General features: G+C 47.9%; 1 protein-coding gene across 6 annotated transcripts in view; it reads left to right on the top strand.

Moving 5' to 3' along the window:
- CLUAP1 (clusterin associated protein 1) overlaps positions 1-15,321 on the top strand; it is a 52,413-nt gene that overhangs the window by 11,749 nt on the left and 25,343 nt on the right. For 2 of the 6 annotated variants that reach the window (XR_008650850.2, XM_055242428.2), the window contains exons 1-5: positions 1,108-1,311; positions 4,907-5,018; positions 6,211-6,295; positions 8,184-8,363; positions 12,269-12,364. Coding sequence is in view for 5 of the 6 variants with exons in the window: in XM_055242428.2 (XP_055098403.1) it covers positions 1,290-1,311; positions 4,907-5,018; positions 6,211-6,295; positions 8,184-8,363; positions 12,269-12,364 (495 nt within the window). In the remaining variant the exon portion in view is untranslated. Of the gene's footprint in view, positions 1-1,107; positions 1,312-3,704; positions 3,978-4,906; positions 5,019-6,210; positions 6,296-8,183; positions 8,364-12,268; positions 12,365-15,321 lie in introns of those variants that run through there. The other 4 variants (XM_063618312.1, XM_063618316.1, XM_063618314.1 and 1 more) reach the window with 4 other exon arrangements.

The following is a 15,321-nucleotide window of genomic DNA, read 5'->3' as shown; positions in this document are numbered from 1 at the left end:
GTTTTGGAGCGAACTCCTGCACAAGGTACCAACGGACCAGACCCAACCAGAATGGAATCGCTAGTGCAAGGTGCCACGTAATCAATGCGAACTTAGAGACAGGCCAGTCTGCCAAAACACAGAAGATTCACTGCAACCAACAAAAGGGGCCCTGTCCACCTAGGCTGGCATAAGGAAGCCCCCTCTGCTTTAACCCAAAGAAATGCATCTGAAATAACTTGATGCCAACTAATCGCTTTGTGCACTACACTGTTTCCTTGTTCCTGCTCAAGCTACCTTACAAAACCCGGCGGCTGTGCCACGCCTGGCGAGGCATCTCCCCAGTTCACACGTGGAGGCCGCGCCTTCCTGCCGCCTCCTCGCGCCCCCTGCAGAGGGTAGGGCTGCCTGGGCCCGCGTAGCGCGCGCGGCTCGGGGCCGCTTTCCGACCTGTTGCGCAGCCCGAGCCGTCTGCGCGTGGGCGAGACCCAGGCCTGGCCTGCCTCTGGGGGCCCACAGTGATCCCGTCCTCCGCTCGGCAACCGGATTCCGACGGGGAACGCGCTGTGCCTCGGACCGGGGAAGGCCAGCTTCCTGAGTATAGTGCTTTTTTTTTTTTTTTTTTTTTTCTTGAGACAGAGTCTCGCTCTGTCGCCAGGCCGGAGGGCAGTGGCGCGATCTCGGCTCACTGCAACCTCCGCCTCCCGGGTTCAAGTAATTATTCTGCCTCAGTCTCCCGAGTAGCTGGGATTACAGGCGTGCGCCACCACGCTTGGCTAATTTTTGTGTTTTTTGGTAGAGACAGGGTTTCGCCATGTTGGCCAGACTGGTCTCAAACTCCTGACCTCAAGTGATCCGCCGGCCTCGGCATCCCAAAGTGCTGGGATTATAGGCGTGAGCCACCGCGCCCAGCCAAGTATCGTGCATTCTTTATAGAAATGAGGGGGAAATAAGCAATATGGAAAGCGCCTAGCGCAATATCAAGCACGTAGTAGGCACTCAGAGCCTGTCACCCAGCGCGAAATGTCCGCAAAGCGTGTAAACAGAGGCCCAGAAGCCGGGGAGCTTGCAGCCCTCATAGACTCCGGGATCGCCACGCCCTCTGCCCTTGGCGTCTCAGGAGCGCTCTCTGCCGGCTCGCTCTCCCTGTGCGTACGCACGAACCGCGGCGCCTTCGCTTCCCTTTTGTTTGTCCCTGACCGTGCGCCGTCCAAGGGTCCATTGGTTGCCATAGAGACGGGCGAGCGCGGGGCCTGTGATCGCTGAGCGGCGAGCAGCTCCGACCCTGGGCTCCTGGGGACCTGAGCGTCATGTCTTTCCGCGACCTCCGCAGTAAGGCAGCCCCGCGCCCCTGTGACCTGCGGGTCTTCCAGAGATTCAGGGCTCCCGCCCGCCGGGTCCCATGTGTAGGCGACCCCTGAGGTTTGCGCTGCCGGAGGCTCCTTTGGGGCCTCTGCTCCTCAGGGACCGCCCCTAACTCCCGGCTGCAACCCAGCCGAGCGCCCCAGGCCCTTCTTAGGCCATTCCAGCGAGGATGGAAAGTTCTCTGTCTGCCACTGGCCGCGTGTGGCTTAGAACGCTTGAAATGTGGCTAGTGCAGATGAATAACTGAATTTTTAAGTGTAATTCATTTTTATTTGTGTAGCTGCAAGCCGCTGTTCGCTACCGTATTGGAAAATCCATGGAGAGTTTAGAGACTATTTTTTGAGTTGGGTTAGCTTAGCGCTTAGAAAACCGAACAGCAGGCCGGGCGCGGTGGCTCACGCCTGTAATCCCAGCACTTTGGCAGGCCGAGGCGGGCGAATCACCTGAGGTCGGGAGTTCGAGACCAGCCTGACCAACATGGAGAAACCCCGTCTCTACTAAAATTACAAAATTAGCCGGGAGTGGTGGCGGGCGCCTGTAATCCCAGCTACTCGGGAGTCTGAAGCAGGAGAATCGCTTGAGCCCGGGAGGCGGAGGTTGCGGTGAGCCGAGATCATACCATTGCACTCCAGCCTGGGCAACAAGAGCGAAACAACATCTCAAAAAACAAAAACAAAAAAAAAAACAACCAGTAACGAAACCGAGGAGAGGGGACTGGGTGATGATCATTTCGGCTAACATTTTTTGAGTTTTAACGCTCTACCAGGGCCCGCTCTTTGTTATGTGCATCATTTCATTTTAATCATCTGAACAACTCTGTGCCGCCTGTATTTGGTAGTGAGGAAACGGGCACAGAGAGGTCCGGTAACTTGGGCAGGTGACACAGGCGGTAGGAGGTGGCACTGGGGCTTGAATTCAAGTTGCCTGAACTCCAGACATCCTAAACTCCATCTGCATCTTTTCTGCAGGGCTGGTAAAGAGAAGGGAGCTCGAATTCCTTTGCTAAGTGGATTGGGGAAGCCGAAGAATAAGGCTAAGAGTGTTGGTTACGGCTGGGCTCAGTGGCTCACGCCTGTAATCTCAGCACATTGGAAGACCGAGCCAGGCGGATCACTTAAGTTCAGGAGTTCGAGACTAACCTAGCCAACATGGCAAAACCCTGCCTCTGCTAAAAATTCAAAAAATTAGCCAGGCATGGTGGTGCGGCCTGTAGTCCCAGCTACTGGGGAAGCTGAGGCAGGAGAATTGCTTGATTCCGGGAGGCAGAGGTTGCAGTGAGCCAAGATCGCACCGCTGCACTCCATCCTGGGCGACAGAGTGAGATTGTCTTTAAAAATAAAAACGGAATGGTAGATGATTGCCAATTTGGTGTGATCCGAGGGGTCTCTTAAAGAGCCAATTTTCTCTTCAAATTGCTGGTGCCTGAAATTTTAGCATTAGAGATTAGTCCTTTTGGTCATGAATTGCTCTTTTCTACAATGTAAAAATGTCTAGGAAGATGCGTTACTTTTTATCCCTGCAGCCACTGAGCACCGGAGTGTGAATCCTGTCCTTTGGGGTTTGAAGGTTTTTGGTGGCCACACATCGTGCAGGATGAGTGTCTCCTCCCACATAGTTTTTAGAGAGGCCAGCACTCTGCCAGGGGACGCAGAATGGGGTTTTGTTGGGAAGCGCATACACGGAGATTTCAGAATATTTTGACCTTAAATTAATGCTCTGCAATTGTGCAATGTATGGTAAGGATCTTTCTCAAATTAATCTCTATTTTGACAATACCACCGCAGCATTAACATAACTTGACTAGTACCTAGTGGTCAGAAGTATTTAGGCAGTGCCTTACTGTGTGAAGGAAAGGCTGCTGCTTTTTCTTTTCTTTTCTTTTTTTGAGACAGAGTCTCGCTCTGTCACCCAGGCTGGAGTGCAGTGGTGTGATCTTGGCTGACTGCGACCTCTGCCTCCCAGATTCAAGCAATTATCCTGTGACTGGAATTATAGGCGCCCGCCACCATGCTCACCTAACTTTTGTATTTTTATTTTTATTTTATTTTTTTCTTTTTTTGAGATAGAGTCTCTCTCTGTCACCCAGGCTGGAGTGGCAGTGACGCAATCTAGGCTCACTGCAAGCTCCACCTCCCGGGTTCACGCCATTCTCCTGCCTCAGCCTCTCTAGTAGCTGGGACTACAGGTGCCCGCCACCACGCCTGGCTAATTTTTTTGTATTTTTAGTAGAGACGGGGTTTCACCGTGTTAGCCAGGATGGTCTCGATCTCCTGACCTCGTGATCCACACGCCTCGGCCTCCCAAAGTGCTGGGATTACAGGCATGAGCCACCGTGCTCAGCAACTTTTGTGTTTTTAGTAGAGGTGGGGTTTCACCATTTTGGCCAGGCTGGTCTCGAACTCCTGACCTCAGGTGATCTACCCTTCTCAGCTCCCAAAGTGCTGAGATTAGAGGCGTGAACCACCCGCACCTGGCCTTTTTTGTTTTTGTTTTTGAGAAGGGGTCTCACTCTATCACCCAGGCTGGAGTGCAGTCACATGATCTGAGCTTACTATAACCTCCTGGGCTCAGGTGATCCTCCCACCTCAGCCTGCTGAATAGCTGGGACCACGGGCATGCACCACCACACCCAGGTAATTTTTCTTAAATCTCCGTATTCACATTTTCCAGAAAACAGTTACAGAGTCCCTTTGTGACTTTGCTGTTTCCTCTGCTCACATTTTCTCTTTCATTGTCTTGCGAAGTCTGACCTGACTTCCAGTACCCAGGTAGGTTACTTGTGAACATTGATGGACCATTATGAACATGGATCTTCAAGAAGAGTGCAGACAGACCTTAAATAACCAGGAAGCACACTGAATGTAGAAGTTGGTACATATGGGAACTCAACAAATATTTGTGGTATTCATTTCCAAGTCCTGCTCTCTTGAAAGCACTAAGGCTTTTCCTGAGGTGACCCCAACCTATGGATCAACAAGTATTAGTATTACTGTTTCTTAATCTGTTTTATAGTAAATCTAAATATGGTCGTATAGTTCAACCAATCTATTTAAGATTTCTCTAAATCCAAGGCGACTGATATTTTCGTCCTATATGCTCACTAAAATTTTTTAAAAAAGACAACTCAGAAACATGAATGTCATCCTACCGATTCCCCTCAGAAATAACCACTGTTAACATTTTAAAATAATTTTTAATCAGCTGAATTTGAGTCAAACCACTCTCTTCATGACATTTTATAAGGACGGGTGTTTCTTACTTTTAGCAGTAAAAAGAAATGAGATATTAAAGAGAGAAATGAAATTCACAGCTAATCCCTCAATTCCATTTTCATGTATAGCCATCTACTTCTCCCATTGAGCTTAAATATATGCTTTTTAGGTAGCATTTTTGGTGTTTTAAATTTTATCTCCTTTTTGCTTTCCCTTGTAGAAAGTTGACAAATAGTCCCTAAAGCTGTCCATAGGTTGGAAATAAGAAAGAAAAATAAAGACAATATCTAAGTTAATAAGTAGTTGCTGTGTGATGGAAAACTGAATGAATTGTATTTTTCCTTGGACAGATTTCACAGAGATGATGAGAGCCCTGGGATACCCTCGACATATTTCTATGGAGAATTTCCGAACACCCAATTTTGGACTTGTATCTGAAGTGCTTCTCTGGCTTGTGAAAAGGTTAGAACTGCACTTTATTGACATCTAAGAGTGAATACTGGATTTTATTTATTAGTCATCTAGAAAACAGGACACAGTTCTGATGCTGCAAAAGGAAGAGTTGTTTGAGTTTGACAGACCCAGTTGTATTCTGTTAAAAAGTAGTTGTGGCTGGGCACAGTGGCTCATTCCTATAATCCCAGCACTTCATAATCTCAGTAATTCGAGACCAGCCTCGTCAACATAGCAAGACCCTGTCTCCATACACAAAAGAACAACTAGCTGAGCATGGGTGGTACACACTCATAGTTCCAGCTACTCAGGAGGCTGAGGCAGGAGGATCACTTGATCCCAGGAGTTTGAGGCTGCAGTGCCACTGATCATGCTACTTGCACACCAGCCTGGGCAGATTGAAACTGTCTCAAAAAAAAAAAAAAAAAAAAAGTCAGTGGAGTTTAAAGAATGCTGTGGGAGAGGGAAATATACCAGGAAGTGGTGAAAGGAGACAACTATTCCTCAGTAGGGTGCTGGGCCAGGCTGCTCTTCAGCCCCTTACGGCAGAGTGACAGGGGCCTTTTTGCACATTCTAACCAGTATACTGGATTAGAAATAATGGAGATTTCTTTTTCCGTGAAAAAATTGAATATGATATATGATTCGGGGTTGGCAGCTTTTTCTGTTAAGGGCCAGATAATATTTTACCTTTTGCTAAACATAAAATTCAGACACTGCATAAGATCTCTATTGCATCTCTTCTTTTTCTTAAAATGTAAAAACAGTTCTTAGCTTGCAGGCTGTACAGGTCGGAGGCTGCAGTCTGCTGACCCCTGGTATCAATACCTTGAAGAAAATAACTTCACCAACTCTGCTGCTGCTTAGAGCTGACTAATCGGCCCTAGCACCGATCTCTGAGTCAAGGGCTGTCAGCCTGGGTAGCAGTTCTGATTAGTTTCATGACATGTTGAGGTCTGAGAGAGATTTAATTTTATAAGCTGAGACCCACATTTAGTTTTTGAAATCTGTTGTTCTTAGGTGGGGATTTGCTCCCTTGGTATTTGGTTTTGCTTTTGAAGTTTGCCTTGATCTTACTCTCACACTTGGGGACTTGGAGAGCTTTGTGTTCCAGACCCACTGTCTTCTGAGTTGCCCACATTCTCTTTAGTGGACTTTCTCCTTGGTTAACCTGTGCTCTCTCCTCTTACCTCTCTGATAGATACGAGCCCCAGACTGACATCCCGCCTGACGTGGACACTGAACAGGACCGAGTTTTCTTCATTAAGGCAATTGCCCAGTTCATGGTTAGTGGACACTTATTTTGTAGAGTTGTAAATTTAAGTAAACTAGAAAGGATGACTCCTTGTTAGGGCTACTTTCAAACTGAGTAATTGAGTTTTTCTTTCTTTCTTTCTTTCTTTCTTTCTTTCTTTCTTTCTTTTTTTTTTTGAGATGGAGTGTCATTCTCTCGCCCAGGCAGGAGTGCAGTTGTGCAATCTTGGCTCACTGCAACCTCCGTCTCCTCGGGGGTTCTCTTGTCTCAGCCTGCCGAGTAGCTGGGATTACAGGCACACGCCACCACAGCTGGCTAATTTTTGTAATTTTAGTAGAGACTGGGTTTCACCATGTTGGCCAGGATGATCTCAAACTCCCGACCTCAAGTCCAAGTCCTCAATCCACCCTCCTCAGCCTCCCAAGTGCTGGAATTACAGATGTGAGCCATCACGCGCCTGGCCTGAGTTTGCTTTCTAAAACCATTCCATTGCTGGGTTTCTGTGGCACCCTTTCACCAGCGAAGTTCCTTTTGTTTGTCTTTTAATTCATTATTTGTTAAGAATTTTGTTTATGCCAGGCATGGTGGCTCATGCCTGTAATCTCAGCACTTTGGAAGGCCGAGGTGGGCGGATCACGAGGTCAGGAGATTGAGACCATCCTGGCTAGCAGGGTGAAACCCCATCTCCACTAAAAATACAAAAAATTGGTTGGGCGTGGTAGCGGGCACCTGTAGTCCCAGCTTCTCGGGAGGCTGAGGCAAGAGAATGGTGTGAACCCAGGAGGCGGAGCTTGCAGTGAGCCAAGATTGCGCCACTGCAATCCAGCCTGGGCAACAGAGCAAGACTCTGTCTAAAAAAAAAAAAGAATTTTGTTTATTTATTTTTGAATAGGTAACATATTTCATGGCTCACAAATTGAAAGTAGGCCAGGCGTGGTTGTTCATGCCTGTAATCCTAGCACGTTGGCAGGCCAAGGTGGGAGGATAGCTTGAGTCCAGGAGTTTGAGAACAGCCTGGGTGATGTAGTGAGATCTTGTCTCTACAGAACATAAATTTAAAAAAATTAGATGGGCCTGGTGACATGTGCCTGTAGTCTCAGTTGCTTGGGAGGCTTAGGTGGGAGGATTGCTTAAGCCCGGGAGGTTGAGGCTGCAGTGAGCCGTGATCATGTCATTGCACTCCAGCCCAGGTGACAGAGTGAGACCCTATCTCAAAAAAAAAAAAAAAAAATTAAAAACATTATGAAACAAAATGGAGTAAAATGACTTTTTACCCTATCTGCTCTGGGCCAAGTTCCATTCCAAATAACCACTATTTTAAATCTCTTCCAGAGTGTGTGTGTTTGTGCAAATAAAAATATATTTTTTTCTTTGTTTTACACAAATGGTACTGTATACTACTTGATGTACTTACTGTACACTACAAGATGTTCAGCATCTTGCTTTACTTAATGATATATTTTAGAGAACTTTCCAAATACATACAGAATTTCCTCGTTCTGTTTATACCTGAGTGGTATTGATTGCATGGGTATGCCATAATTTATGTAATTTATATAGGTAGGCTTTCAGGTTGTCTCAAGCTTTGCTCTTTTAAACAATGCTGTAACAAATAACCTGTACATCTCATTTTGTTTGTGTTTGAGTGTGTCCCTAGAATAAGTTCTTAGATTTGGGATTGCTGGGTCAAAAGATATGTGCATTTGTAATTTTGATGTCTTTTACCAAATTGCTCTCCATCAAGATTGTCCCAGTTTATACAGCCACTCACAATGTTGAGTCACTTGAATGCTTTACTCTTATTAGGTTATATCCCAGTTGTCAGCAGAGGCATTTTCAACTTACCTACATGGGATTTGGTTTAGACATTACATGGAAAGGGCCTTCAACTTTTTTTTTTTTTTTTGGTCTAAAAATAGGCCACCAAGGCACATATAAAACTCAACACTAAGAAGCTTTATCAAGCAGATGGGTATGCGGTAAAAGAGCTGCTGAAGATCACATCTGTCCTTTATAATGCTATGAAGACCAAGGGGATGGAGGGCTCTGAAATAGTAGAGGAAGATGTCAACAAATTCAAGTTTGATATTGGCTCAAAGGTAAGGACAACAAAAGCCTTGTAGTGAGCGATGGAGCGCTGATTTCTTGAGCTCTGAAATGGAAGGAGTCTGCTACAGCTCCACTGCTTTTCTTCCTCCTCGGCTGAGGGCGGTTTGTCAGTTTTGTGCTCATCAGCGTTTGGATAAAGGCAAAGTCACAATCCAGTAATTCAACTATTTATTAAAAGGTTAGTATTTGTCAGGTAGCATTCAAGCGCTGAGGATACAGTTGTGAACAAAAAGGACAAAAATCGTGTGTTTATTCTTTTTAGTTGGGGGAGTCAGACTGAACAATCACGTAAGAGGTGTGGAAGGTCAGATGCAGTGCAGGCTGTGGAGAATAATAAAGCTGGGATGGGGATGGATGCTGCCCGGGGTGATCTTAAATAGGGTGAACAGGAAGGCCTCATGGATTGGATGGTGTTTCCCGCGGAGATCTGAGGTAGGGAAAGAGTGAGTTGTGCAGGTGGCGGGTGGCGGCAGGGTGTCTCAGCATGATAATTTGTTTTGGGCTGGGTGCAGTGACTCACTCCTGTAAGCCAAACACTGGGAGGCCGAGGTGGGAGGATCCTTTGATGCCAAGAGTTCGAGACCAACCTGGGCAACATAGTGAGACGCCATTTTTACCAAAAAAGAAAAAATTAGCAAGGCGTGGTGGCGCATACCTGTAGTCCCAGCTGCTCAGGAGGCTGAGGTGGGAGGATCTCTTGAGCCCAGGCAGTCGAGCCATGTTCATGCCACTGCACTCCCGCCTAGGCAACAGAACGAGACCTTGTCTGGGGAGAAAAAAAAAAAGACTGTGTTTTGTGTGTTTGAGGAAAAGCAAGGAGGCCATGTGATGAAAGTTGGGAGTGACAGACCCTCTGGCGCCTGCGAAGCCCCTGGAAAGCCTTTGTCTTTGCCTCTGAGGTGGGAATCGTTGGGATCTGAGCAGAGCCTTCTATGCTTATTTCCCGTCCAAAGGGTTGCTCTGGCTGCTGAGCCACCATCAGACTGAAGCAGGCGGCAGGGCTGGAAGCAGCGAGCCTGTTTGGAGAGTGAGGGGTGACCGTTGCTTTGAGTAGAGTGCTGGTGGGAGAGGCGCTGTCAGGTGTCGGGGAGCGACCACAGCAGCAAGCCAGGAATAAAGGTTAAGCCATTACTCTGAGGCCCAAGGCCTCAGAGCAGGAGACCTAGGAATGAAGGCCCCGGGGCTGGGAATGCACTGAAGAGTGTGGCCACGCGGGTACCTGAAACCACAGTGTACTGGCTGAGCTCCAAGTCTGGTGCAGGGAAGAAAGCTTCCCCTGTGAGGCCTGCTAGGTGAGGCCTTGTCATGGTCTATAGTCGGGCTTGAAAAGCCACATACAGGTTTTTTGTTTTGTTTTGTTTTTTTTTGAGACGGAGTTTCAGTCTGTGGCCCAGGCTGGAGTGCAATGGCACGATCTTGGCTCACTGCGCCTCCGCCTCCCAGGTTCAAGAGATTCTTTTGCCTCAGCCTCCTAAGTAGCTGGGATTACAGGCATGCACCACTACGCCCAGCTAATTTTTTTTTTTGAGATGGAGTTTCACTCTTGTTGCCCAGGCTGGAGTGCAATGGCACGATCTCAGCTCACTGCAACCTCTGCCTCCCAGGTTCAAGTGATTCTTCTGCCTCAGCCTCCTGAGTAGCTGAGATTACAGGCATGCGCCACCACGCCCAGCTAATTTTGTACTTGTAGTAGATTCGGGTTTTCTCCATGTTGGTCAGGCTGGTCTTGAACTCCCGACCTCAGGTGATCCGCCTGCCTCGGCCTCCCAAAGTGCTAGGATTACAGGCGTGAGCCACCGCGCCCGGCCTTGTATTTTTTTTTTTTTTTTTTCCAGCAGAGATAGGGTTTCACCATGTTGGCCAGCTAGTCTCAAACTCCTGACCTCAGGTGATCTGCCTGCCTCAGCCTCTCATAGTGCTGGGCTTATAGGCGTGAGCCACCGGGCCTGGCCTCACACATGGGTTTTTAACCAGGAGTGACACTCATCAGCAAGAGAAGTGTCTAGAGATTGGGGCATATTTTGATGGTAGATCTCACGGGATGAGGCCTGGGTTGAGAGTAAGTCAAGCGCTACAGGCCGGGTCTTGGGGCAGCCGTGCAGCAGAGCTTGCAGAGCTCGTGGGTGTGTTCCGCCTCTGTGCCGTACTCTACGGGAACCACTGGCCACATGTGGCGAGCACAACTGAGGAACTGAGTTGAGTTCTGCGTTTTCTTTAATTTTTAAGTAATTTAAGTGAAAATGGCCACATGTGACTAGTGGTTACTATATTAGACATCACTGCTCTGAAGTTTTTTGTGTGAGCCCCTGGAAGGATGAAGTTGTGAGGTACTGAAGCAGAGAAGGTTCTGGACATGCTCCATTTGCCACGCCCATTGGCTGTCCAGGTAGAAATGGTGCACAGGTAGCTGGTATGTGAGACTAGAGCCCAGGGAGAGCCCAGGCTGGAGCTGGGAGCTGGGGAGGAATCAGCACACAGATGGTATTAAAGCCGTGAGCATAGGAGCAGAGCCAGCAGACAAGACGGGGGTCCAGGAACGAAACTCTGACTCACTCCACTTTTGAGAAGCAGAGAAGGTGACAGACTCCTGCAAAGAAGTTTGGGGATGTGCTGCTCAGAAGGGAAGAAAAGCAGCTAGAACCAGAGCAGGCTGGATCCTGGAGGGCTAAGGAAGAGGGAAGCAAGCTATCAAAGGCATCAGCTGCAAATGAAGAGGGAGAGTTGTTGCTAGTGGGTTGAAAATGAGAGCCAGAGGGTGAGGATTAGTTGTCCAGGAGAGAGGGAGAGTGAGCAGGGCAGGGAGATGTTTATGTTTGGGCTCCTTAGAAGAGTTAGCATATTCTAGGAAGAGGGGGTGACACACACATCCTAAGAAAGAAGCCTGTGCAAAGGGCTCGGTGCTAAATCCTCATCGTGGTTGTCATCACCTTCCTGGCAACAGCTGCCTGTCTGTGGAGCCCAGAACCATTGTAAGTCCTTAGTGGGTGCCACCCCTTTTGAGCCTCTCCAAGCCTGTGGAGGAAAGTCTGAGGCAGAGAAGGAGGGCAGGGGAGGACGAAACACAGGCCGTCAGGCTGCTGCGAGAGGATGTGTGTCCCTCAGGCTGTCCCTTCGTGTGGTCACTCTGCTGCCATCGGGCACCCTGCTGTGACAAAGTCCAAGTAGGAAGCACGTCAGCTTTCTCCCAGCTATGCCCTTCTGGTTGTGGCTTCAGTTTGATGTGACATTAGGTTTTTTGGAGAGACCCAGGTGTCCTGGAATTGGTCTCTTTAGTACTTAGATGATCATTTCCTGAGCATGTGTCCTGCAGCCTGTGAGCATGTGACTGGGGAAGCACACGTTTGTGGTCACGTGTCACAACCAAAGGTAGGAGCTGACATGAACAGGCTGGTGGTTGAATGTATGTTAAAAATCTGTGGCTGGCTGGGCACGGTGGCTCACCCCTGTGATCCCAGCACTTTGGGGGGCCAAGGCGGGTGGATCGCCTGAGGTCAGGAGTTCAAGACCAGTCTGACCAACATGGAGAAATCCTGTCTCTACTAAAAATACAAAATTAGCCGGGCGTGGTGGCACATGCCTGTAATCCCAGCTACTTGGGAGGCTGAGGCAGGAAAATTACTTGAACCCGGGAGGTAGAGATTGCAGTGAGCCGAGATCGCGCCACTGCACTCCAGCCTGGGCAACAAGAACGAAACTCCGTCTCAAAAAAAAAAAAAAAATCTAAGGCTGGCTGAACATGGTGGTTCTGCCTGTAATCCCAACACTCTGGGAGGCTGAGGTAGGAGGGTCACTTGAGGCCAGGAGTTAGAGCAGCCTGGGTAACATAGCCAAGACCCTGTCTCTATTAAAAAAAAATCTGTTGCTGAGGTTTCTGTTTTTGTTATTTTCCTTCCAGTTTGCAGATTTGAAGGCAGCCAGGCAGCTTGCGTCTGAAATCACCTCCAAAGGAGCATCACTTTATGACTTGCTCAGCATGGAAGTAGAGTTGAGGGTAAGCATTCCAGTACTTCCTTAACCATGCAGATTTTCTCTTTAAGGTTTTCTTTTTCAATTCTGTTTCTCCCTTTTCGGTTCTGATTTAATGAAATACACCTGGTTGAATGAGCTAATGCGTGGAAAGGTGATACAGGATGTTAGCTGCCCTTCCTGCTTCTGGTGGGCACTGGTCTACCTTTGTTTGTTTATTTATTTATTTTTATTTATTTATTTTTGCAATGGAGTCTCGCTCTGTCGCCCAGGCTGGAGTGCAGTGGTGCAATCTCGGCTCACTGCAAGCTCCGCCTCCCGGGTTCACGCCATTCTCCTGCCTCAGCCTCCCAAGTAGCTGGGACTACAGGTGCCCGCCACCACACCTGGCTAATTTTTTGTATTTTTCATAGAGATGGGGTTTCACCGTGTTAGCCAGGATGGTCTCAATCTCCTGACCTTGTGATCTGCCTGCCTTGGCCTCCCAAAATGCTGGGATTACAGGTGTGAGCCACCACGCCCAGCACTGGTCTACCTTTAACTTCTTGTTTAGGAGTGGCAGCTCCATGGCATGTGACTGAGCTTTCCTTGTTGTGCCCACTGGCAGACCTTATTGATCATGTTTTTTTCTGGTGTACTCTGCTTCAGCATTCTTCTCAAAAATGATCTTCTGAGCTTGTAGCTCCCAGACCTTGCTGCCCAGTGCAAATACCTAGGGACCTCTAAAGACTTCTGAAGCCTGGCTTTCACTCTGGAGTCCTTGTTATGGAATGTGACTCGGGCACTGGGAGTTTTCAGATTCTCCCGGGTGATTCTAACAGCAGAGTTTGGGACCAGCAATCTTGGCATCACTTCCAGTCAGCTGAAGTCAATGTTGCAGTGGAGACTGATTTGATTTGCATCCTTATTCCAGCCAATGCCAGCCAAGAAGTACGTGCCATCACCTACGTTTAAGCAGCTGTTTAAGAGTGGAGTGGTGTTTATTTTTTATTTTTTTAGAGACAGTCTCACTCTGTTGCCCAGGCTGGAGTGCAGTAGCTCAATCTCGGCTCACTAAAACCTCCGCCTCCCAGGTTCAGGTGATTCTCCTTCCTCAGCCTCCTGAGTAGCTGGGATTACAGATGTGTGTCACCACACCCGGCTAATTTTTGTATTTTAGTAGAGATGGGGTTTCAACATGTTGGCCAGGTTGGTCTCAAACTCCTGATCTCAAGTGATTCACCTTCCTTGGCCTCCCAAAGTGCTGGAATTACAGGCATGAGCCACTGTGTCTGGCCTAGAGTGGAGTAGTGTTTAATCCTTACCTGTAAAGATTTATGGCATTTGAAGCATATGTGCTTAATCTAATGCTTTAAAATTAAATGAATTTCTTTCATTCACTTCCTAGCAGGAGTGCCAGCCATGGATTCTCTCTCTCACTGCCTTGCCTGTGTTCTGGCATACCCTGGGAGCAAACTGGAAGTGGAAGTCTGGGGAAGAGGGACTTAGGTGCCAGGTTGCTATGCCTGCTCATCATATATTGACCCGGCAGTTGCCACCCGATGAAGCGTGGTTGGCAGAATGAAACTGCCACTGACATCTGCTAGCTAATTCAGATGATGAGTAAGGTACCTCCAGGCTTTCCCCTGTTCTTTTTGTAGTGCAGTGGTATACATACGTCTGTACGTGTCCCTAAGAGACCCAGAGACAGAAGCTGGCCACTTGCTAATTGCCACTAGAACTGTGGCATCATTGTAAGACTTCATTTCCATCCCACGGGGACTCTTTCAACACCATCCTGTAAAGAATGATGAAGTAACCAGTGGCTGAACTGTTCCCAAGGAAATCATGAGACCCTGAATGTAGTACTTTTCAAATTCTGTGTGTAGTCATGATCCGAGGAAGAGCCCCTATCCAATGTTTGTTTTTCTTTCATTCAGTAAACATTTACTGAGGTGCAGCCCCAGCCACAGGCAAGGCACTGAGCTCTGCCTCCTTGACTAAGTCCTCACCCTGCCCTCAGCCGTTCCCACCAGCGTGCACAGGTGCGCCGTGGATGAAAGGAAGCACAAGACAAGTTTTGACACAGTGCCTCAGGAACCTTGTCTTACTCTGTTCAGGCTGCCATCCCAAAACACAATAAGCTTGAGTGACTTGTAAATAACAGATTTGTTTCTCACAGTTCTGGAGATTGGGAAGTTCTAGATGAAAGCACTAGCAGCTTCAGTGTCTGGCGAGGGCTTATTCCCCACAGATGGTGCCTTGTTGCTGAGTCCTCACATGGCAGCAGGGGTGAGGGATCTCCCCAGGGTTTCTCTTATGAGCTTATCACCTACTAAAGGCCTCACCTCCTGATATCATCACATTGTGGGTTAGAGTTTCAACATATGAATTTTGGGGTCACACAGACATTGTCTATAGCAAACATCATAACTATATCCACATTAAAATCCCATGTCTCAGAAGTTTTCAGCACTGATATGATAGTCACAGATGTCTCCCTTGATAGGTTAATGGTTCATGCTAGGGGCAGGGCCATGGTAACTGTTCTTAACGGTTGTATTTGTTAGTGATAGGCAACTGAGAGGGACTTCATGCTAAGAAAGATGCTTAGTTTGGGGGTCACCTGGACCGAATGCAGGTAAAGAAGCAAATTGGGGCTGGGCACAGTGACTCATGCCTGTGATCGTAGCACTTTGGGAGGCCAAGGAACGTGGATCACTTGAGCCTAGGAGTTTGAGCAACATATCTCTATTTTAAAAAAAAAAAAAAAGCAAATTTGGGAGAAAAGATAATGGATGCTAAGTTCAGTTTTGCTCATAGAGTTGGGGTCATATGGGCCTCTGGCTGAAAGGGAGGACCTTGAGCTCTGGAGAGAGGCTGGGTAGGCACTCAGATAATGGAAGACATTATAGGAGGTGATGGTGGAAGTGTTTTTGCATGAGAGATCCACATTGTAATGAAACTTTGGAGAATCAGTCCATAAGGCACATCTAGATCTAG

This window comes from Symphalangus syndactylus, chromosome 14 (genome assembly GCF_028878055.3).
Source record: "Symphalangus syndactylus isolate Jambi chromosome 14, NHGRI_mSymSyn1-v2.1_pri, whole genome shotgun sequence".
Taxonomy (NCBI): domain Eukaryota; kingdom Metazoa; phylum Chordata; class Mammalia; order Primates; family Hylobatidae; genus Symphalangus; species Symphalangus syndactylus.
The sequence above is the reverse complement of the archived record's forward strand: the minus strand, read 5'-3'. Positions and strand labels throughout refer to the sequence as shown.